Source organism: Dryobates pubescens, chromosome 36 (assembly GCF_014839835.1).
Source record: "Dryobates pubescens isolate bDryPub1 chromosome 36, bDryPub1.pri, whole genome shotgun sequence".
NCBI classification, from domain to species: Eukaryota; Metazoa; Chordata; class Aves; order Piciformes; family Picidae; genus Dryobates; species Dryobates pubescens.
The window spans coordinates 935304-958975 of NC_071647.1; the positions used below are offsets into that span (position 1 = coordinate 935304).

At 69.9% G+C, this 23672-nt stretch overlaps 2 protein-coding genes across 2 annotated transcripts; one reads left to right on the top strand and one right to left on the bottom strand.

The window, feature by feature from the left end:
- The first annotated feature begins 1696 nt into the window (after positions 1 to 1696).
- Positions 1697 to 2428, top strand: GJD3 (gap junction protein delta 3). Its single transcript, XM_054176597.1, has one exon. It carries the CDS (start codon positions 1697 to 1699, stop codon positions 2426 to 2428), a length of 732 nt encoding a protein of 243 aa, XP_054032572.1.
- Positions 2429 to 3689: 1261 nt separating this feature from the next.
- On the bottom strand, positions 3690 to 20496 carry RARA (retinoic acid receptor alpha). Its single transcript, XM_054176743.1, is given in 9 exon segments — positions 3690 to 4074; positions 4077 to 4205; positions 5072 to 5230; positions 6194 to 6398; positions 6480 to 6656; positions 6749 to 6909; positions 8243 to 8384; positions 8499 to 8647; positions 20194 to 20496. Coding segments are annotated over 9 exon segments (1554 nt in total). The 5' UTR covers positions 20372 to 20496; the 3' UTR covers positions 3690 to 3820.
- Between the last annotated feature and the right edge of the window lie 3176 nt (positions 20497 to 23672).

The window sequence follows — 23672 nt, forward strand, 5'->3', positions numbered from 1 at the left end:
GGGGCTGCCATCCTGCTGGCAGGCACAAGGAGACGTTGGCGGCTCCTGGGCCGGCACTGGGGGACAAGCAGAACCCAGCTGTGCCACCCGACAGGGAACTGCAGGACCGGCTGGCAACCCCCGGGGCCTCCCCGTCGCAGCAGCCGTGGCGTGGCGGCCGGGCGCGGGCACTATCGGTGCCACCGAGGTGCTGGGCTGGCAGCCAGCCAGCTCTGGAGGGCGCTGTCAGATTTTCCGCTGCTGGGCTCTGGAGATCGTCTCCGGCGCGTCCCTGCCGAGGGGCTGAGCTATTTACAGCTCTCCCTGCTGCAAGGGTCGCTTGGCACCGCTGGCACAGCAAATGGCCAGGACGCGGTGCCCAGGCTGCTCCAGGCTGGTTCTGTAGCTGCTGCCACAGCCCTGGCACCCCCCCAGCTGGATGCACAGAGCTGTGTGCACAGACACTCAGGGGGTGCAGCCCAGGCTCAGCACCAGGGGTTCCCCCCCCCGCAGGGGCAGCTGAGCTGTGGGGCATCGGGCAGCAACCCACTGTGGGCACCGCAGGTCCCCCAAGGGGCGAGGAGGGTCTGAGGGTGACCAGCACTGGCCAGGGCTCTGCTCCCTCATCAGAAGGGAAGCTGAGGCTCAGGCAAAGGCTGTTGGCACTTGTCCTGACCTGGCAGGGACTGGCAGGAGCCCTGGCAGTGCCATGGAGGAGTCTTGCAGAACATCACAGAGCTTTGGAAAGCAGCTGCCTGGCAGCAACCTCCTGCAGCTCCATCTGCCAGCCCCTGCTGGAGCCAGGGGCAGCTCAGGGTGGTCCTTGGGACCCTCCATGGCCCCAGCAGCCCAGGCTGAAGTCCTGAGCATTCCCCCGGGCACCATGCCCGTGCCCGTGCCCATGGGGGAGCCTGGCCCCAGGCAGGGCTGCAGGGCAGGAGCTGTCTCTGCACGGCTGAGTGCAGCTGATGTCCTCAGGCTCTTCCTGGGCCCGGGAGGCAATGCCAGCGCTGGGGGGGGCCCTTTGGGGGGCTGAGTGCTGTGGCTTGGTGCCCAGAGGCCCTGAGGATTTGGGGGGGGCTGAGGCACAGGGGCATTTCTGCATGGCAAGGGCAGCTGCCCCCTGTCCCAACCTGTCCCCTGGGCAGCTGCTGGGCCAGGGGCAGGGGCAGCTTTTGTCCCTGACACCCCCCGCCCCAGCAGGGCTGAGCCCTTCCCTCCCCTCCCGGCCCCCCGGGGCTGCTCTGTCTCTTTAAAAGCACTCCAGGCGTGGCTGTGGGGCTGTCAGCCCAGCCCGGCCGGACAAGGGACCGGACAGCCCCGGACAGCCCCGGACAGCCCCGGACCGCCGGCGCCAGCCGTGCTGGCACACCGTGGACCGCAGCCGCCGCAGGTACCGGGGCTGAACCCCCTGGGCTGGGGTTGGGGGTGGCTGGAGGGGTCGGGGGGTGACTGTGGCTGGGGAACCTGCTAGTCCTGCCCCAGCTGGTGGCCCCGCACCCACCTCTGAGGGAGCAAGTCCTAGGGCACAGCAGATGCCTGGGGACGCTCAAGACGGGGACAAACTGGGCTGGCACTGCCGGGACACCCTCCTGTGAATGGGGATGGCACAGCACGCTGGGGACTGGCACGGATGATGAGCTGGAGGGGCCGTGCTGGCCCGCTGGGGTCCATCCTCGTGGGCACGATGCACTGACCCCACTCCCACAGCGTGGCCATGGGCGAGTGGGGATTCCTCAGCTCGCTGCTGGACGCCGTGCAGGAGCACTCGCCCATGGTGGGCAGGTTCTGGCTGGTGGTGATGCTGCTCTTCCGCATCCTGGTCCTGGCCACGGTGGGCAGCGACGTCTTCGAGGACGAGCAGGAGGAGTTCGTCTGCAACACGCAGCAGCCAGGCTGCAAACCTGTCTGCTACGACGCCGCCTTCCCCATCTCCCACTACCGCTTCCTCGTCTTCCACATCGTCGTCCTCTCGGCTCCCGCCGCCCTCTTCGTCATCTTCGCCGTGCACCAGGCGGCCAAACCGGGGCGCGGGGGTGCCCCCGGGCAGCGTGCCCGCCGCCTGCAGCCCTTCTACGTGGGCAGCGTGGTGGCTCGCATCGCGGCCGAGCTGGGCTTCCTGCTGGGCCAGGCGCTGCTCTACGGCTTCAGGGTGCAGCCTCTCTTCGTCTGCCGCCGCCGGCCTTGCCCGCACCGCGTCGACTGCTTCGTGTCCCGCCCCACGGAGAAAACCATCTTCATCCACTTCTACTTCGTGGTGGGGCTGGTCTCGGCGCTGCTCAGCCTGGCGGAACTCGCCCACCTGCTGCGCAAGGGCCCCCGGCCCCGGGCCGGCTGCTGCCACCGGCCGCAGGAGCGGGCGCCGGCCCCCGGGCAGCCGTCGGGGCCCGTGGAGGAGCCGCTGTGCCACGCCGGTGCCTCCCCGCCGCGTGGGGACCTCACCGTGTAGCTGGCCTGGGGCTGGCACTGCTGCCAGGAGCCGTGGCCGGGCTCAGCCTGGCCGGTGCCCAGCGCGGGGGGGCGGAATTGAAGCTCTCCCTGCCCTGCCCCTCGCCGCGCCGGGGGGCGCAGGGCCGGGCTGCGCCCCGGTGCCCCCCGGTTCCTGTTGTGGGCGGTGTCCGAACCTCACCCCGCAGCTGCTGGGAAAAAACTGTGGACAAAAGGAAAGCAAACAGGTCCCAGCCCTGCGCTGCAGCAGGGCCGCCCCGGCCCCTCCCCACTGCCCCCCGGTGCAACAGGAGGGCCCAGGGCTGCCCCCGCATCCTGTGCCGGGCGTGTCACGAGTGGGCCAGGGCTCTGCAGGCCAGGGCTGGCCCCGGATGGGGGTTAGGGACATGAGCACAGCGGTGCCAGCAAGGGCAAAGCTTTGGAGGTGCTGGGCAGGGAACACCCCCACAGGATTCTGCCCCAGCCCTTGGGGGCGGCCAGAGCCACGAGGGCAGACTGGGAAGCCTTGGGGTGCTCCCCCCTGCAGCAAAGAGCCCCCCAGGACACTGCCCATGCACCCCCCCCCTCCCCATGCCCCCTGCCCCCCAGCAAGAACGAGTCAGGCACTAGAATAAATAAACTTTATTCTGGAGCCAGCCCCCCCCCGGTCCCCCCCCTCCCCCCACCCCCCCCAGCCGCAGGGCCTGGCCCCACGAAGCCAGGGCTGGCACCGCCGGGCACCCCCCCTGCAGCCCCTACCCCGCTTGGGGGGGTGGGGGGGGGAGCCAGGGCAGGGCCTGCCCAGTGCCCCCCGACTCTAACCCCACTAAAATCTCAACAACAACAGAAAACAAAACAAAACAAAAAACCACCCAACAACAACAAAAAATCCAAAATCCTCCTCCCCCCCCCCCAAAAAAAAAACCAAACAAAAAAAAACCAAACCCAAAACAAAACCAAAACAATTTAATAATAATAATAATAATAATAATAATAATAAACTGTGTGGCCCCCAACCCCTCCTCCCCCCCCCCCCCCCGCCCTCCCCCTGCCTCCCTTCCCCCCACCCCCACCCCCTGGCAGCACCCTCCGTGCCCCCCCCTCCACCTGCACAGGCCTAAAAACCCCTCCAAACTTTTACAAAGGTTTTAAAAGGTATTTATAGATATTTATAGATATTTATATATATATAACTTTGCTTTCTCTGCTCTCTAAAGGACTCTGCTGCTCCCTCGGCGGGCGGGGGGGGGGCTGCCCGGGTTACCCCCCCCCCTCCTCCCCCTCCCCCCCGCCAGGCGGCTGGGGCCGGGGCAGGGGAGGGGGAGGGGGCTCGGTGGTGTCGGTCCCGCGTGTGCTGGTGCTGGTGGGGCTGGGGGGGGGGCGGCCCAGGGCCCCCACGCCCCTGAAATGTGACTCAACCGACTCGCTCCGGCCGGGGGGGGCTCCCCGCGGGGGTCCCGGCGAAGGGCTGCGAGGAGTCCGCCCCGGGAGGGGGCTGCAGCCGGGGCCGAGGCCCGGGGGTCGTGTCCCGTGAGCGCCCCCCCCCGGGGCGCGCGGGGCTCCGTCCTGGTGCGGGCCGGGCGCGGCTCACGGCGAGTGCGTGGCAGGGCTGCTGCGGTTGGAGCTGGGCGAGAGGCTGGGGCTGCAGCTGCCCGGGGGGGGGCCCAGGCTGCCGGCGCGGGGACCCCCTGGCTGCCCCCCCAGCGTGTCCATGCCCTCCGAGTTCTCCAGCATCTCCTGGATGAGAGGCGGCATCGAGCCTGGGATCTCCATCTTCAGCGTGATCACCCTCTCGGCGCCTGCAGGAAGGGCCGGGGTCAGCACCCCCGAATGGCACCCCCAGACTGGCACCCCGAGACTGGCACCCCCGAATGGCACCCCGGAATGGCACCCCGAGACTGGCACCCCCGAATGGCACCCCCGAATGGCACCCCCGAACTGGCACCCCTGAACTGGCACCCCCGAATGGCACCCCCAAATGGCACCCCCGAACTGGCACCCCCGAATGGCACCCCCGAATGGCACCCCCGAACTGGCACCCCTGAACTGGCACCCCCGAATGGCACCCCCAGACTGGCACCCCCGAATGGCAGCCCCGAATGGCACCCCCAGACTGGCACCCCCGAATGGCACCCCGGAATGGCACCCCAGAATGGCACCCCCGAATGGCACCCCTGAACTGGCACCCCTGAATGGCACCCCTGAATGGCACCCCTGAACTGGCACCCCCGAATGGCACCCCCAGACTGGCACCCCCGAATGGCACCCCGGAATGGCACCCCCAAATGGCACCCCAGAATGGCACCCCGGAATGGCACCCCCGAATGGCACCCCGGAATGGCACCCCCAAATGGCACCCCTGAACTGGTACCCCCAGACTGGCACCCCTGAACTGGCACCCCCGAAATGGCACCTCCAAACCAGCACCCCTAAACTGGCACACCTAAACTGGCACATTTAAACTGGCACCCCGAACCAGCACCCCTGGCCCTGCTTATCCCTGGGTGCCAAGGACAAGGGGCACAGCCATGCTCCCAGCATCCCTGGAGGGTGCAGTGCTGAGGGCATCCTCTCCCTGTGCCCTCCGGAGGAAGCTGTGCCCTGGGCCCCCGCCCTGGCACACGGGGTGCCGCAGGAGGGCAGCTGCCCCCTCCCCAGGGCTCACCCTTGGCGCTGATGCTGCGGAGGTCTGTGATCTTCATCAGCATCTTGGGGAACATGTGGGGCCTGTTGGGCCTCCTCTTCCTCACGTAGATCTTCAGCGCCTCCAGCAGTGGCTCCTGCAGCTTATCCACGCGGTCCGGCTGCTCCAGGTCCTGGCGGTCTGGGCAGGGGGCACACAGGGGTCAAAGCGGGGGTCACACACATCCTGTCCACCCCCCTTGCCCTCTGTGGGTGCAGATACAGCCCAGCTCCCTGCACAGGGCCCCGTGGGGTGACACCAGCATGGCTGTGCCACAGCCAAGGGCACCGGTCGGGGTCTCCTTGGTCAGCCATGGGAGGAGAGCTGGGCAGGTGCCCAGGTGCTGGGCAGGTGCCCGAATGCTGCACAGGTGCCTGGGTGCTGCCCAGGTGCTGCACAGGTGCCCGGGCACTGGGCAGGAGCCTGGGTGCTGGGCAGGTGCCCAAATGCTGAGCAGGTGCCCAAATGCTGCCTAGGTGCCCGGGTGCTGCACAGGTGCCTGAATGCTGCACAGGTGCCCGGGCGCTGGGCAGGTGCCCAAATGCTGCCCAGGTGCCCAGTGCTGGGCAGGAGCCTGGGTGCTGGGCAGGTGCCTAGGTGCTGGGCAGGAGCCTGGGTGCTGGGCAGGTGCCTAGGTGCTGCCCAGGTGCCCAGGTGCTGGGCAGGAGCCCGGGTGCTGCACAGGTGCCCAGGTGCTGGGCAGGAGCCCGGGTGCTGCACAGGTGCCCAGGTGCTGCCCAGGTGCCCAGGTGCTGGGCAGGAGCCCGGGTGCTGCACAGGTGCCCAGGTGTTGCCCAGGTGCCCAGGTGCTGGGCAGGAGCCTGGGTGCTGGGCAGGAGCCCGGGTGCTGCCCAGGTGCCCAGGTGCTGGGCAGGTGCCCGGGTGCTGCCCAGGTGCCCAGGTGCTGCCCAGGTGCCCAGGTGCTGGGCAGGAGCCTGGGTGCTGGGCAGGAGCCTGGGTGCTGCCCAGGTGCCCAGGTGCTGGGCAGGAGCCCGGGTGCTGGGCAGGAGCCCGGGTGCTGCCCAGGTGCCCAGGTGCTGGGCAGGAGCCCGGGTGCTGCACAGGTGCCCGGGCGCTGGGCAGGGTGCCCGTGGCAGCACACACCTCCGCAGATGAGGCAGATGGCACTGAGCAGCCCGGTCTCGGCGTCGTCCATCTCCAGCGGCAGCAGCTGGTTGGCGAAGGCGAACACCAGGTCGGTGAGGGGCCCGAAGCCGGCGTTGTGCATCTGGGTGCGGTTGAGGGTCAGCCCGTCCGAGAAGGTCATCGTGTCCTGCTCCGGCGTGTAGCGAGTGCAGATCCGCAGGATCTGGGCGGGGGGCCAGGCCGGGGCGCTCAGCACCGTGCCCCCCGCTGCCCCCCGCCCCTCCCCTTGCCCCGTGCCCCTCACCAGGATGTCGAGGCAGGCGGCTTTCAGCAGCGTGATCTGGTCGGCGATGGTGAGCGTGGTGAAGCCGGGCAGCTGCTTGGCGAACTCCACGGTCTTGATGATGCACTTGGTGGAGAGCTCGCTGAACTTGTCCCACAGGTCGATGTCCAGGGACACCCTCTGCTCCGAGCTGTTGTTCTGCAGGGGGAGCCGGGGGGGCGGGGGGCGGTGTAAGGGCGCAAGGCTGCCAGGCTCCCCGGGCGCCCCCCGGGCACCCCCCTGGCACTCACCGTAGTGTATTTGCCCAGCTGGCAGAGGGCAGGGAAGGTCTCCTGGTGTGCTTTCCGCACCTTCTCGATGAGCTCCTCCACCTCGGGGGTGATGATGTAGCTCTCCGAGCACTCCGGCTTGGGCACGTCCTTCTTCTTCTTGTTCCGGTCGTTGCGGACGGCTGCGGGCACAGCAGGGTCGGTGCCGCCCCCTCCTCCTGCCACCCCCACCCTGCCCAGGCTGGGGCTTGGCACCGCCACGCTCTGCCCTCCGGCCCCGCCGACGGCACCGGCTGCGGTGACGCACGGCCAGGGGAGCCCCCGGCCCCGGGCGGCTTTCCTGCCACCGAGCCCCCCCGGGCCGCTGGGAGGCAGTCAGGAGGTGACCTCAGAGCCTGGGGGGGGACACAGCACCCCCCCGGCCGCGGGGGCAGCGCTCAGCTGCGCCCTGCAAAGCCAGCAGCGTGCAGAGAGACCCCAGGCAGGGAGGAAATGGCAGCTGAGCCACCGTGGGGACAGGCAGCAGCCCCGGGGGACCAGCTGGGCACAGCCCCACACCTCACAAGGCTCAGCCTCTGCGGGCTGGGGTGGGGGGCAGGACCCCCTTTGGGTGCAGGCTGAGCCCCTGGGATGCTGAACCATGCCCTGCACCCCCACCCCAAGCATCTGCCAGCCCCCTCCCGGGGTGGGGGGGGGTCACAGCCCCCACGGGGGCAGCAGATGGGGCAGGGCTGAGGGAGGCAGCTGCGCCCCAGCAGCCATCGCCCCCCGGCACCCACCCCCGCGATGCCGCCCGGCGCGGGGGGTACAGCCTGGGCACCATGACAACTGGCACCAGGAGGCCTCCTCAGCGTCATTTATCTCTGACATCATCAATCACGTGTTGCCCTGGCAACGGCCAAGCTGTGACACAAACCCTGGGGGCCCCCTCTCCACCTCCCCCCCCCCCCTCCAGGGCCTCACTGGGCATGTCCTAGGGGCTGCTGGGATGGGGCCCCCACGCCTGGGCCCCTTGGCTGCACCTGGGCAGGGTGTCCTCATCACCCATTTCTGTCCCTGTTACCATCCCAGCCCTGTGCCCACATTTGTTTCGGCCTCATCTCTGTGCCCAACTTCGTCTCTGCCTCATCCCTGTGCCCACCTTTGCCCCTGCCCCAGCCCTGTGCCCACTTTCATCCCTGCCTCATCCCTGTGCCCACCTTCATCCCTGCCCCATCCCTGTGCCCATCTTTGTCCCATCCCCTGACCACCTTTGTCCCAGCCCCATCCCTATGCCCACCTTCATCTCAGCCCCATGCCTGTGCCCACTTTCATCCCTGCCTCATCCCTGTGCCCACTTTTGTCCAGGCCCATCCCTGTGCCCACCTTCATCCCAGGCCCATCCCTGTGCCCTCCTCCATCCCTGCCTCATCCCTGTGCCCACTTTTGTCCAGGCCCATCCCTGTGCCCACCTTCATCCCAGCCCCATCGCCGTGCCCTCCTTTGTCCGTGCCCCAGCCCTGTGCCCACACTCACACTCCTTGGACATGCCAACTTCGAAGCACTTCTGGAGGCGGCAGTACTGGCAGCGGTTGCGGGTCACCTTGTTGATGATGCAGTTCTTGTCGCGGTGGCAGGTGTACACCATGTTCTTCTGGATGCTGCGCCGGAAGAAGCCCTGCGGACCCCCCCCGGGCCGGTCAGCGCCCGGCCGGGGCGCCCCCACCCCCTCCCCCAGCCCCTGAAGCCACGGGGGCCGCTGGCCCTGGCAGGGGGCGCTGGCAGCTCTCACCTTGCAGCCCTCGCAGGCGCTCACCCCGTAGTGGTACCCGGAGGACTTGTCCTGGCACACGAAGCAGGGCTTGTAGATGCGGGGCAGGGGCGGGGGCGAGGGTGGGCTGGGCACAATCTCCTCCGAGCTGGTGCTCTGCGTCTCGACGGCTGCGGGGACGGCAGGAGGGCACTCAGGGCACGGAGACCCCCGGGCAGGACCACCCCCCCCACACACACACACACGCACTCCTGACGCTGCCACCAGGGCTGGTGGTGCCCAGTCCCGGTGGTCCTGCCGCTCCCGGCGGCCCTGCCCGGCCCCTCCTTGTGCTGCCCACCCCGAGCCCTGCCCGGCCCCGGGGCCCTGCCGGCCGGTGGGGAGGGGACCCGAGCTGGGAAGATGCAAGTTGACATTTCCAGGCCACGGAGCCGCCGCAGAATGCAGGCAGACAAAAACCACCCAAACACCAACCAGCAGGAAAGAAGCAAAGGCAGGACCCCAGCAGCCCCCTGCCCGCAGCAGGCAGCCCCCTGCCACCCCCTGCTGGCACAGCCTCACCAGCCCGGGGGCAGACACGCCCCAGGGTGTCCCCCACACCCCAAAACCTCGTGGGATGTGCCTGCTCCCCTCCTGCACCCCAAAATCCCACGGGATGCCTCCCACCTCCCCTGACTCCCACTGCCCACTGGACCGTCCGGGAGGTGCCTGAGCCCCCCGCCCCGGGCAAGGTTTGCGTCCCCCGGGGGGGCAGAGCAGTGGGGTGCAGGCAGGCAGGGGTTAAGTGCTCCCCGGCCCCGGGATGTTTGTGAATGTTTTCTGCAGGAGCCAGAACCAGTCGAGCAGGATATGAAAGGCCCGGCCCGACGCGGGGGGAGCACAGCCCCCCCTCACCCCCCGGGCCCCTGCACCCCAGAAAAGGGCCCCCAGAAACGGCTCTGGAGTCGGCAGTGCCGCAAGGAGACCCTGCTCAGGGGCATCCACCCTGCAGCTCAGCTGAGCTGAGGAGGGGTCCCGCTGCTGGTGGGGATGGATGAGGGCTGGGGGGGGAGGAGGGGGTCCCCAGCCTGGCTGCGCCTTCTGCCACTTGCCGAAGGTCTGGGGTGCAGACGAGGCCAGGGAGGGGGACAATGGGGACAAGGTCACCCCCAACACATAGGGGGGGATGGGTGAGTGGGAAGGGAGAGGGACAGCGAGGAGGCAGCGAGGAGAGGGGAGAGTGAGGGACGGGGTAGGAGGGTGAGGGGTGGGGTTGGAGCGTGGGGGGTGGGGTGGGAGGGTGGGGGTGGGGTAGGAGGATACAGGGTAGGAAGGGAATATGCAGGGTGGGCTCCGAGCACGAGGAGCGGGCTGTGAGGGGGCAGGGTGGGAGATGGGGGCGGTGTGGGGCGGGCTCCGCGGCGGCAGGGTGGGAGGGGAGCGCGCAGGGCGCGGGGGCGAGCGCCGGGCAGAGCTTCCCGGGCGGCAGTGAATAAATCTCCGCTGGCACTCGCGGGAGCGGAGCCATTAAAGCGCCGGAGCCGACGTCGTCTATAATTTATCTCCTCTTTTATATAATTTAAGAACTTCCTCGTGGAGAGCTGCACTCACAAAATGCAGATTTGACAAGATTTTGATGTGCTGGGTGCGGAAGGAGGGGGAGGGGAGCCGGCTCCCTCTCTCCCCCGCCCCGACGCTCCATCCCCAGGCAGGGACGGCTGTGCCAGTGCCGCGGGAATCCCCTGCCACCGCAGGGACCGCTGTGCCACCGAGGAGGGCACCGCCGGGGCAGCGGCGCGGCCGGCCCCCACAGCAGCACATGGCGGTGGCACCGGGCCGGGGGTGCCCCTGCAGAGCGAGGGGAGGGCACAGAGCAGCGCCCGGCGGTGCCGAGCGCGCAGGATGGGTGCAAAGCTCCCTCGCTCCCGCAGGGCTGGGGGCAGGAGGGGGCAGCTGGGGACACCCGGGATCCACGGTGTGGGGCTCCCTCCTTCAGCCACACCTCCCCCTGGAGCGGGAGGGGCCTCGTCCTGCCCCCACCCCCGTTCGCCGGGAGCGGGGCCCAGCTGCAGACCAGATGCTGCGGCTCCAGCAGCGTCCCCGGGCGAACGCCCCCGCCCGCGGCCCCGCCGCCCGCTTCCTGCTCGCACCGAGGGGACCCCAGGGCACCCCGACACCCGGCACCCCCGCCCCGCCGTGGGAAAGCGCCCGCGGGGCCACGCCGTGCGCCAGGGCCCGCGGCACAAGCGAGAGTCCGCGCTGCCGGCACCCACGCCGGGCATGGCTCCCGGGCCGCAGCCGGGGCCAGCACTCAGGCCTCTGGTGTTGGGCAGCCAGCGGCTCTGACGGGGCAGGGCTGGTGTGCCAGGCAGCGTGGTGCCAGGCAGGACAGCCCCACACCTGTGCCAGGGGGCCCAACCCAGAGCTTTCCTGAGGATGAGGATCCCACGTGCCCCAAATTCCTGCACCTCGGAGGGGGCCAGGGAGGGGCAGGAAGGAGGGTCCCGGGAGACCTGAGGTGCCCCAGGACAAGGAGTCCTGCCCATGTGCCACTGGGCACGGTGCTCAGCCCGCTGGGCACCTCCACCCCGCCTGTTCCCCACAGGACACCCTGCCCAGTGGACCCACAGGTCCTGCCCGCCGCCAGCGCCGGAGCCTGGGGTCCTCAGCACCCCGACTCACCCATCTGCCACCCGCCGCGCCGCCGCCACCACCCCGTGCCGCAGCGCTGCGCCGGCTGCACGTCCCCGGCCGGCCCGGGGTGACAGAGCACAGCTAACGCGAGGCGACGGCAGGGCCCCCCCCCGAGCTCACTGGGGCGGTGCTTGTGCACAACCCAACCCCACCGACCCTCCGAGACCCCCCGCAAAACCCCCTGCAGCACACGGACCCACACCGGCACGGAATGCCAACTGCCTCGGTGAGCTTCTGCAAGCCGCCCCCGGGAGTGCACTCGTGCCTCAGTTTCCCCATCGGCAGCGTGGGACATGCCCAGGCTCCAGGGAAGCCTCCCCAAACCCTGAGCTCTTTCCCCCACCCCTGTGCCAGCGAGATGATGTCCTGCCAGGCAAGGCAGTGCCAGTACTGGGCCAGCAGCCAGCACCTTGGGGCCAGCCCTGCTGGGCACAGTCACAGCCAGAGCTGTCTCTGGGGAAACTGAGGCACGGCAGCTCCAACACCAGCAGTACTGAGGCGTGCCATGGGCTGACACCCCTGGGCTGGCACCCCTGGCCTGGGGAGACACAGCACCTCGGCATGACGTAGGGAACAGGGCACCGTGCCAGGGAGCCCTGCCAGCACCCGCTGCCCACACACCCGCTGCTGGGTCATGGTCACAGTGACCAGAGCCCAGAGGTGCCCCTGGCCTGAGCAGGGGCCACGGGCAGCACCACTGCCACAGTGCAGCCAGAGCTGCAGCCCACAGGGAGGGGGCCCTGGCCAGGAGCTCCCTCTCCTGCAGGACTGGGGGTACAGGGTGGCTATGACAGCCCCCAGCCACCCCACTCGGGACAGCATGGCCTCCGTGGGGGTCTGGGGTGTTCTGCGCTAAGGGGATGGCACTGCAGCCTGGCACAGGCGGCCCCCGCCTGCTGCATGGCTCCCCAGGCAGCCCCCAGCCCCGCACCGTCCCCGGCTGCAGACAAAGGGCCCTGGCGCCGCGCTCGGTGCCAGCGGAAAGGTCGAGACAATAAGGGGAGCGAGACCGCGGGGGCCACGGCCACACGCCCCCGGGACAGCACCGGCCACGGGCGCTGCAGCGGGCATCACCGCGGCAAGGGCAAACCGGGAGAGGGGCTCGCCAGCCCCCCGGGAAGGAACGGCCCCCCCAGCCCGGCTGCGCCCCACGAAAGGGCCCCACAGCTCTTATCGAGGTGAAAGTCCTACGGAGCCCGGCAGGACTTTCCCCGGGCTGTTATCGCTGCCCGTGGCCCCTGGGCACCATGCCAGGCAGGACAGCTGCCTGCTGAGGGGGGTGGGTGGCACAGGACCCCCTCCAGCCCACCCAGGCCCTGGGCACAAAGCACAGCAGGTCCTCGCGTCTCCCATGGGGTGGCAGCCCTCAGGGTTGGGGGGCAGCTGGCAGTGCACTGCCCATGCCCTGCTCCCACTGCCCACCCTGGCACAGAGGTGTCCACACAGCCTCCGTGCCCCCCCGCGTTTGCATGGGGCACGGGGCCTGCCCGTGCCCAAGGACCCACGGGGGGCACCCAGGCTGTGACCCTCCCAGGGCCACAGGGCAGGATCCCACCAGCGGGACCTCCACATCGGCACCAGGGACCCCCTGGATGAGGGGGGCAGCGCAAGCCAGGGGACACCCCAGCACAGGGGGACCCCCTGCTCCCCGGCAGGGCCTGCGGGGGGTGCTCCACGCCGGCTCCCCCCCCGCGCAGCAGCAGCGGCCGCAGCCGCTCCGCACTTAATGGGATTTTCTCGGAGCCCTTATCGGGAGCGAGCGAAATTCCCGGCGGGGCTGGAGCTGCCGCCGACCCCGCGGGCGGGAAGAGGGTGCGGAAGGGGGTGGGGGGCCGCCAGACTCAGCCTCAGCCCCGGCCCCGGCCCCAGCCCCGGCCCCAGCCCCGGCCCCGGCCCGGCTCTTGCCGAAATAGGACAAGGGTTGCTCATGGCCGAGCCCGCGGCTTCTGCGCAAGGAGAGCGGAGGGAGCGATGGAGCCCGCGGGGAGGGTGCGGGGCCGGGAGCGGGAGGGGTGAATAGAGCCTGATACCCCCCCGGGGATCAGCACCCACCCCGATCCCACTCCCCCCCCCCGCCCGTAGCCAAGCCGCCAGCACCCACCGCCTGCAACCAGCGCAGCACCCAGCACCCCACACCCACCGCTCCGCACCATCCCCGCACCCCCCGCCCCCGCCCCGGGTTTTTTTTGGCCGCTCTCCCCCTCCCCTCGCCGGACCGAGGCTCTTGCACCGGCCTGAGGCCGCGGTGAGAGGCTCGGCCGGCCCCGGGACGCGGTACCTACAGCGGCCGGAGCTGCTCCAGGGCGGGGGGCGCCGGGGAGCCCCGCGGGGCGCGGGGGGGCCACGCTCCGGTAGCAAACAGCCCGGGCCCGGCCCGTAGAAATCCATCCGGAGGAAGGGGCCGGGGGGCAGCCCCGCCACCGCCGCTCCCTCGTACATGGCCCGGGAGTCCCCCCTTCCCCTCGGGGGCGGCTCTCCCCGGTTCGTCGTGGGGGGGGCCGGCCCCGAGGCGGTCAGTGCCCCCCCCCCCGGGAACCGGGTCACCGGGGCGCCCCGCGCCGCGCTGCCATGGCCCCGCCGCGGCTCAGCCGGGGGAGCGGGGCCCCGCCGCTCCGCTCCGCGCCCGGGCAGGCGGCGGCGGCAGGAGAAGGCGGAGGAGGAGGAGGAGGACGGGGGGAGGGGAGGAAGGCGCAGCCCCGCCGGCTCTGCGGCTCCGGCAGCCCCGGTCCCTCCCGACACCAGCCGCCTCCCCACAGCCTTAACCCGCTCCGCGCCGCGGGGCCGCCCCCTGCCTCCTCCCCTCCCCGGGACGGCACCGGACACGGACGCGCGGAGGGCACAGCAACACGCGGGGCCAGCGCCAAGCGGGAAGGCGTTGGAGGTGCTGCTAGGGGACCGAGGGGCTGCCGGGGGGGAGTGCCCGAGGCCAGGGGGTGCCCAAGGCCGGGGGGGATGCCCAGGGGTGCCCTGAGCCGGGGTCTACCGGCGGCCGGGGGCTGCCCGGGGCCGTGGCTCATTTGCCTAATGGGATGCGGGTGAACTGCGGCTGAACCCGGCGGGGAAGGGCTCACCTCGGCCTGACCCCCGGCTGCCCCCCCGGGGGTGCGGGTGCCACCGCACAAGGGGTGTATGCGTGCGCGTGTGCACACGCGCGCGTGTGTTCACGCGTGTCCCCGCTGCATGGCAGACTATGTGCTTGTTTGCATCCCCACTGCACCCGCGCGTGGGGAGGGGGCAGGCCGTGTGCATGCACACGCGTGTGCACCCCTCCTGCACACACCTCCACGCGTGTGGCATGTGCCCAGCTGGCACGGGAGCAGCAGGGCACACGTGTGGGCGCATGTCCTCGGTGTGCACACCCCCTCTGCACACGTGTGTCCCACGTAGTACACAGCACACTGCCCCTCCCCACTGTACCCCCACGGCAGGTGGCATCCCCAGCCACAGGCCCTTTCTGTGGTGACAGCACTGCCCACACAGACTGGCATCAGCCTTGCTGCCTGCACCCAGACAGGGGTGGACCCACGACAAGGATGGTGGCCACAGGCTGGGCTCCAGCAGTGCCACTGCCCAGACACGCAGGTAACCTCCTTGCCACACAGTCTCACCCACCAGCCCTCGCTTCCTGCAGCATGGCACCGCTGGCACAGCCACAGTGAGCACACAGACTCTGGCACACGATGGCCTCTGCACTGCCCACCACAGAGGTGCCCGCAGAGGGAGAGCTCAGGGTGCTGCAGGGCCCACCCAAAGCCCCTGCCCAGCTCCTGGCAAGGGCTGGAGCAGCACAGTGTGCACAGCTGGACACTGGTGGGAAGATGCAGGCACTGCCACCGATGCCAGCGCTGGGTGGGCACATGGAGCGTGCAGGGAGGCTGCATGAGCTGCTGGGTGTGCCTATGTGCACATGCATGGCAGCATGCACACGCATGGCAGCGTGCACACACACACCCCCCCAAGGCTGTGGGCACCCTCCCGCTGGCATGGGCACCCTCCTCACAGCCACCCCACACTCCAGCCCCTGCACCCACCCCCGGAGTGAGAGCCAGGGCGAAGCAGCCTGCCTGGATTTCCAACCTGCCCTCCCCAGAGACAGCTGAAAGGGGAGGGAAAAGCAACAGGGAAGAAAAAGGCCAAGAGGAGCACGTGTGTGTGTGCACGTGTGTGTGTGTGCATGTGTGTGCACGTGTGTGTGTGCACAGGGGTGTGTGTGTGCATGTGGGGGGGGGGCATGGGGGGGTGTGCATGGGGGTGTGCATGTGTGTGTGTGCATGGTTGTGTGCACGTGTATGTGTTTGTGTGTGCATGTGTATCCATATGTGCATGCATGTGAGTACGTGCGTGTACATGTGTGTGTGCACGTGTGTGCACGTGTGTGCATGTGTGTGTGCATATATGCATGCATGTCAGTGAGCACGTGTGTGTGCATGCGTGTGTTCGTGCATGTGAGCACGTGTGCGTGCATGCGTGTGCACGCATGTATGTGTGTGTGTGCATGTGTGTGTGCATGTGTGTGTGCACGTGTGCGTGCATGTGTGTGCATGCTGTGTGCGTGTGTGTGCGTGCATGCGTGTGTTCGTGCATGTGAGCACGTGTGCGTGCATGTGTGTGCATGTTGTGTACGTGTGTGTGCATGTGTGTGTGTGCATGTGTGTGCACGTGTGCGTGTGCATGTGTGTGTGTGCATGTGTGTGCACGTGTGCGTGTGCATGTGTGTGTGTGCATGTGTGTGCACGTGTGCGTGTGCATGTGTGTGTGTGCATGTGTGTGCACGTGTGCGTGTGCATGTGTGTGTGTGCATGTGTGTGCACGTGTGCGTGTGCATGTGTGTGTGTGCATGTGTGTGCACGTGTGCGTGTGCATGTGTGTGTGTGCATGTGTGTGCACGTGTGTGTGTGCGTGTGTGTGTGCATGTGTGTGCACGTGTGCGTGCATGCGTGTGCACGCATGTATGTGTGTGTGCGTGTGCGCGCGCCCGCGCGTGAGCACGTGTGCGCGCGCCCGCGCGTTCCCCGGGCGTGCGCGCGCGCGCCCGGCCGCTCGGCAGCGCCTGTTTAAATAATAATAGAAAGTCAAAGGCTTTGCTTAGCCAGCAGGTTTCCGAACAAAAGCCCCAGCGCTGCTCCAACTTCCTGCAGCGAACATGACAAATGTCTGCTCTGAGTCATTTACCAGCGCTGGAAAGAATGTGGCTGTGACGGCGGCGACAACAAGAGGGGACGCGGGCCGGTGGCACCGCGCGGCTGGGCCGTGGCAGGGCCGAGCCGTGGCACACGCTGCCTGGCCCCCGTTGGGGCACCGCTGCCACCCCCCCGCCCCCCCCCCTTCCCCCCCCAGCAGCAACAAGGAAGGAACCAGAGAGGTTGAAAACCAAACCCCAACAACCCCAAAGCTTTAATGCTGCAGCCAAGAGGAACTGGGCGAGGGGAGCGCCCCCCCCCCCCGCAGCCCCCGCGGCGTGAGGGTCATGGGGGGCAGCTTGCCGTGGGGGTACCCTGCCATGGGCCGTGGTCCGCCGACGCGACACGTCCCACGCCCCCCCCCCCCCCGGTCACCTCTGGAGACACCAGAAGGGCCCCCCCCAGCCTCCCGCCTCCCTGCTTCCTCCTGGCCTCATTTCTCGGGGGTGGCTGTTGCCGGGGGCGGGGGGACACAAGGTGACCCCAAAAGCATGAAGGAGACGCAGCCCACACACTCAGGGGGACGCCACGGGGGGGACCCTGCTATGCCCGGAGCAGGCTGCTTGGGGAGCGCAAAGCCAGGGACAGACAACGGGACGCGGGCAGAGACCACCCCCCACCCCCCCCCCCACGCCAAGCCGTGGGGTCTGGGGTGGGTGGGTGCTTGTCCCCAGCCCCTTCCCCCCAGCCCCTCATCCTGGCACCTCGGGGGCCCCGCAGCCCCCCGCGCCCGCCCGCCCACTTCTAAAGCCCCCATTGATCCCCCATTTATCCCCTTCAGCGGCTTTTCAGCGCAGCGAATTCCGGGCCGGGCGCGGGCGGCTCCCCCCCGGCCCCCCGTGACAGTGATAGAAAACCTCCTCCCTAATGGCCTTTCCCAGGCGCGGGGGCCCAGCCTCATCAATCTTCCCCGGCCGAGGAGAGGGGGGCTGGGGGTGTCCCCCCCCCCCCCCAACACCGCACCCCATGAGCTCTCCCCCCAGCTTCTCTGCCCCAAGCAGGGCCCCCCAGCCCCATCACACCACTCCCCCCTCGGCCCCCCCCCCGCCCCGTCACCTCCCCCCCCAAGCCCCCCCGCTCCCGGCCTGCAGGGAGCACGTTTTGCTCATTAATTTTTAAAAATTAATTAATTAGGGAGCGCTGCGGGGGAGAGGCTGCGGCGCGGAGGAAACCAGAGCCAGAGGGTAGGGTGACAGGGCCAGGGCCCCCCGGCCCGGCAGCCCGCAGAGGGGCCAAGGGGGGCCCCGCCTGCAGGGGGAGGGGGCCGCGGAGGGTCCCATTTCCAGCAGCCTGGGAACCAGGGCGGAGGGAGGGTCCCCGTGGGGGCGGCAGCCCAGAGAGCCCCCCCCGAGGGGTGGGCGGGAATCCCTTGTGCTCCCCCCCCCCCCGCTAAGACCCTGCACTGGGCGAGGGGTCCCCCAGGGACAGCCAAGCCCCGTGGCACAAGGGCCACCGCGGAGCTCCTGGGGAGGGGGGAGGAGGGGCAGAGGCACAGCCCTGGCACTGCCACACACATTGCCATGCGTGCACACACCTGGCACGGGGACACAGGCGGCCCCACAGCACGTTCCACATGCACACACAGGCATGGGCACATGCACAGCAGGGTGGGCACCGGGCACAGGGCCTCCCGGCCCTGCACATGCTTGCCACACGCGTGCACAGCTGTGAGCAGGCAGGAGGGCACACACGTGCATAGCTGGCAGCACACAGGGGCATGGGCACCCCCAGGCAGCTGGCCCCACGCACACACAGATGTGCACACACCCCCCCTGCCCCCTGCAGCGGGCACACACGGGCACTGTGCAGGCACACGTGTGCCCACATGCAGCTCTAAGTGTGGGCAGGACTCAATCCAGCCCTAGGTGCCCCCCACCTCCACTGTCCCTTGCACACCCCAGGGTGCCAGCGTGGGGCAGGGGATCCTGTGCCCTCCTCCCAGGCTGCAGGGCTTGTACCAGGGGGCCGTGCCAGGGTCCCCAGAGCTGTGCCCAGCACCTCCACTCACTTCCCCTTTGCCAAGCGCATTCACCTCATGGCACAAAGGGCCCTGGCACAGGGCTTTGGCAGGACAGTGGCTCCCAGGGCACTCAGGGACACCCTCCTCGTGCCAGAGGTGCCACAGGCCCCCTCTGTACCCAAAGCAGCCCCCAGCACCATGCACAGGATAGGGCTCATCTCATCTCCCCGCATCTGGAGGGGCAAAGCACACAGCACCCCCGGGTCCAGAGCTGGCACCGCTGCAGGGCAGCTGCAGGGCAGCTGCCACACCACCAGACCCCCGGTGCCAACACCCCCGGCCCAGCTGAACCCCGGGGGGAGGCATCTGCAGCCCCAGGAGGTCCCAGCCGGATCGGCCCCGGGGCCGCGCAGCTGCGGCACATCTGGCGCGGGAGGGCTGGCGGCGGGGCCAGACGTGCGTGAGCAGCTGCGGGGGTGGGGGGGCTGCACCGGGCCCCTCCGTGGCCCCCCAGCCCCAAGTCCCCCCGAGCGAGGCGACGGCCCCCAGCGGGTCCCTGCCAGCCGCAGCGCCATGGGGAGGGCAGGGGGCTCCCCCATGGGCACACACCCAACACTGCCGGACCCCCACGAACAGGGCACCCACCGGGGCTGCACCGGGGCTGGGGGGGGGGGCAGACATGGTGCCCCCACCCTCTGCGTGCCCCCAGCGCCCCCCTGCGCTCCCCAGGGGAAGGGGCAACTGAGGGACGGTCTCCCCGGCTATTACCAGCCCCAGCGTCCCAGATGGGGGGGCACAGGATAGGGTCCTCCCCCGACCCCCCCCCCCCAGCCCGTTCCCACAACCCCGCGCGCCGGGAATGGCCCCGGAGCCCGCGCGGGGGAGGGGCCCCGCCCGCCGCCACCCAGCCGCTGAACTGGTCCCGCTGGGTCCCACCGCCGCCGGGGCGGCTCCGGCGGGGGACAGCGCCCGGGGCCGGCCCTGCCCGGACCTGCACCGGCCCCCGGGGCCAGGGACGGGACAGGAGGGGGTCCCGCCACACCCCAACCCACAGGGGACTTCCCGACGGCAACTGCCACGGGGCACCCGTGCCAGCACGGCACGGGAACGGGCAAGGGCACACATCCGCGGCCGTGCCGGGGATGGGAAAGGGGCCTGGCGGACGACCCCCACGGCAGCCAGCCAGGGCGTGGGGAAACTGAGGCACGCCCCGAGCCCAGGGCTGGGGCGCCGCTGCCGGTACCGCGGCAGGCAGGCCCGCGGCCGGTCGCCCACCTCCCGCGGGCTCCCAGCTGCCGCGGCGGAGGGGTGGTGATTACCGGGGCCGTGATGGACGATGCTGTCAGGGGGAAATTGAATCAGGAGCAGACGCGATGATTGCCTTCATCGCCTCCCCCACGCCGCCGGTGAACAAAGAGCTGCCGCGGGGACGCGGCGCGGTACCGGCCCCCGGTGGGTGCCGGCGTTGGTGCCAGTGTCGGTGCCAGCCAACGGCACCTAAGCAGGGCCGGCCGGGCCCTTCACAGCCGGGCACAAAGACAACCACTAAGGCACGGCAATGAAGTGGCACCACCCCCCCCCCCCCCCCCCGGGCACCGCTGCCCGCTCCCAGCCTCGGTTTCCCCAGCAGCGCTAACAGAGACACTGGGGGGAAGTGCCTGGCATTCACCTCCCACCGGGCAAGGAGTTGGTGCCCCCCAAAAACCAGTTCCCCAAGGGTGGGCTACATGGTGGCTGGGGACAGAGAGAAGCCTCCCCCCCATCGGTGCCACCGCCCCAGGGCACGTTACAGAGCTGTGCCAGAGCAGCAGGCTGAGGCTGGCACCTGCATCCCACGCTGGGCACCGACCCTGGCACAGAGGGGTCCCCCTCCCCACCCCCCCCACGGCGCTGTGGTACTCACTGGCAGGTGAGGGGGTGCTGTATCCGCTGACGGGCAGCTGGTGCTGGATGCCAGCCAGGGTGCTGGGCGGCGAGAGCCCCCCCAGCATGTGGGGGAAGAAGAAGGCATAGGGGGGCACGGGGTAGCCATTGAGGTGCCCACCTCCAGGCGTGGGGCAGGAGCTGCTGTTGCTGGCCATGGTGGGGGGGGTCTCCAGTGCAGGGGGGGAGGGGGCTCTCAGGCGCGGGGCGCGGGGGCCGAGCAGAGCATGGGGCCCGCGGGCACCCCGATGCCCGGCACTGTCCTGGCTGCCGACGCTGGCTCCTGTGGGGGGAGCAGAGATAGGGGTTAGTGGAGGGGGTTACTGGCCTGGCCCCCACCCCAATGTGGCACCCACCAGCTGCGCCTCAGCTTCCCCAAACCCCCTCCCCCCGCCCCCAGCCCAAGGGCACATCCCCTGCCGGCCCCGGGAGGGCGCAGCCGGCCAGGCCTGGTGCCCCCCGGCCAGATTAATGCCAATCCCCCAGATTAACACCACCGGGGCCGGCAGGCGCGGGGCACAGATCCTGGCTTAGCGGCGGGGGGGCAGGGCACGGCGTGGCCGTGGCATGGGGACAGCACAGCCCCAGGGGGCACCCACCCGGGACAGCGGCCATGAGACAGCCCCAAACCTGCTCCCCCAGGCTCACCCTGGCCTCGGGGGGCCCCAGGGGTGCCAGGGGGGCAGCACCCCCTGCTCCAGCCCGGGGGCCTGTGAGGCAGCTGGCAGGGGAGACTGGCACAGCAGGGTCCCCTGAGGACAGCAGCTCTGTTCCAGCCTGGCTCTGCCGTCACGGCCGCGCGCCCTCACCCGCCGTGCCCGCCCCGTGCCCACACTCAGAGGGGCTCAGCCACCCGGCCCGGGGCAGGAGGGGCTCACCCCCACCCGAGCCCAGCACCCAGGGGCTCAGCCTGGCTGCCCGCCGCAGGGCTGGGCTGTGCCCGTCGGGACGCAGCCCCCGCCCCATGCCATGTGCTGGGCTGCGCTGGCAGCTCCCATGCCAACCCAGCGGGGCACAGGCCCTGCAGGCCGGGCCGGGGCGGGGGGCAGCGGTGGGAAGGGGGGCACGGGGCTTTCACAATCCCGGGCTGGCTGTTTATTTAAGTGCTGGCACCGTGCCCGGCGGGGGCTGTTTATTTGCCGAGTGCTGGCTCCCGGCCCCGCGGAGGCGGAAAAGGATCCAGAGGAACAAGGCTGGGCCGCCCGGCGAGGCACTGGGGAGGGGCTGGGCTGGGCAGAGCCCTGCCCGCTCCCCCCAGCGCCCAGCTGGGTGCACCCTCCCGAAGCAGGACCCCCAGCTCACACCAGCACCCCCAGCTGCAGCGCTGCCCCCCCCCCCCCCAGCCTACGGGGACCCCCAGGAGCACCCACAGAGAGAGCCGTGGTCAAGCTGCCCCCTGAGGTGGGCACCCAGCAATGGCTGGGGTGGGAGGTCACACCCCTCCCTGGCACAGGGCACGCTGCTGGGCGCTGCAGCACGTGCAGGATTCCCATGGGCACCGCCTGGGCACGGTGCCGGATGCCAGGTCAGCGTCCGCCCGGGCACAGGGGCCAGGGCTCAGCACCAGGCAGCTGATGGCGCTTGCATGGGTGTGGCACTGCCCAGGGCGGGGGGCTGCTTGTGGGGCCCTCAGCCAAGCCACAGCCCCCCCCGAGTCACCCTGGCCAGGGGGAGCAGAGGGGACAGAGGCAAGGGGAGAACTGTTTATGTTTGCTTGTGCCAAGTGCACGCTGGGCACTGTGCCAGCCACACTGGGGCCCAATTACTCAACCCACTTCTGCCCCCCCTCCCCACAAGGCCTGGGACCGAGTGAGGCCAGCACTGCCACCCAGGCCACCGGGCACCCCAATCCTGCCAGGCAGCAGCCAGACCCTTCCCAATGCCCCTTCCAACGCCCATGGGACCAGCAGCAGCCAGGAGGCTCCAGGGACTCCACTCAGCTCCACTCCCACGGGTGCCCACGAGCAGAAGCAGCTACGGCCCAGAGGAGTCCTGATGGGCATCCTGTGCCAGCACAGCCCCTGGCACATGGCTGCTTCCTCACCAAGGAGCTCTGGGCATCCAAACGAGGGTCTCTGGCATCTCAAACGGGAGCCCTGAGCCTCCCAAATCGGGGTCCCGGATGTCCCGGGCAGACCCTGCTCCCAGAGCAGCCTATGCCAGCTGGGGGCCACGCAGCCCCTCGGGGGGGTCCACGCTCGCCCTGCCGGCGCCGTTTCCTCCAGCGCAGGGCAGGAGCTGGCCGAGGCCTGGAGCTTCCTGGAATCCAGCTCCTCGTTCCAGCCCCGCAGAAAACACAGCCACGGGGCCCGGGCCAAACCCCAGCCACGAGGAACCTCCCGCCCGAGCCAGGGGTGGCCCCCGGGAGCGGACAGACGCACGGACACGCAGCCCGGAGCCGTGCCCAGGGCTGACGGCAGTGTGGCTGGGGAGGGGCCCGGGCCGCCCTGCCCACCCACGACCCCAACCCGGGGCACGAAGCCCACTCCACGCAGCCAGCACTGGCACCAGCCCCCAGCCTCAAAGATCCCTCCCAAAACCAGCCCCCAGCCGTGACCCCAGGCTGGGTTCACTGCCTACACCCCTGCAGGGTCACATCCTGCTCCCCGTGCCTGGCACAGCCAAGGCTAACCGCAGAGTGGCAGGGACTGCACCGGCATGGTGGCACCACGACACCCACCTCCCCCCAGCAGCCAGCCCCAGCCTCCCCACCAAGGGGAGCAGGCAGCACCCCGTGGGCTCCCCCCAAGTCCCCAGTGCAAGCAGTACCCCCAGCCCCCGTGCCCGCTGCCGTACCACCAAAGCCAGCTGTGCTTCCTGCCGGGGCACACAGCGATGGCAGTGCCAGCGCCCGGATGTGACACGCCGGTGAGTGGGGGCACCGCCCTGGCCCCCCTCCTGGCACCACAGGGGCAAGCAGGGCCAGGGTTGCTCTGGGGTGCCCAGGGGGGAGGCGGGCAGTGACCGAGCCCTTCCTGTCATGCCTGCGGGCACCACGCTCCTGGCCGCAGCTTCCCCTCTCCGCTCTCGATTCCCGGGCAGCTGGGTTTCAGTTCAGCACCAGCCCCGCTGCCATGGGCCCCTGCCACCCAGGACCCTCTCACCTTGCTCCCCTACCACCCTAGACCCTGCCACCCTGCTCCCCTATCACGTCAGTTGCCTGCCCTGGCACCACTGCCACCCCAATGCCCACTGCCCCAATGCTCTTCCATCTGACTCTGCTCTCCAATCCGGCACGGGGGGCTGCTGCCCACACCTCACTGCCCGCGGTCCTGGGGACACCCCGGTGCCAGGCCACCCGCACAGCATGTGTGCAGCCGGAGGCAGTGCCATGCCCCCCGGTGCGGGGGCAGCAGGGTGGCCCCGCTCCGCTGGCAGCCTCCCGGGCAGGGCAGGAAGCGCCCGCGGAGCCGCTGCGGTCACAGCCTGCGGTTTCCTCGCTGCTGTCAGCGCCCGACC

Bases quoted from the DNA above. Each gene is read 5' to 3' on its own strand.
- GJD3 (XM_054176597.1), top strand. From the start codon at position 1,697: ATGGGCGAGTGGGGATTCCTCAGCTCGCTGCTGGACGCCGTGCAGGAG.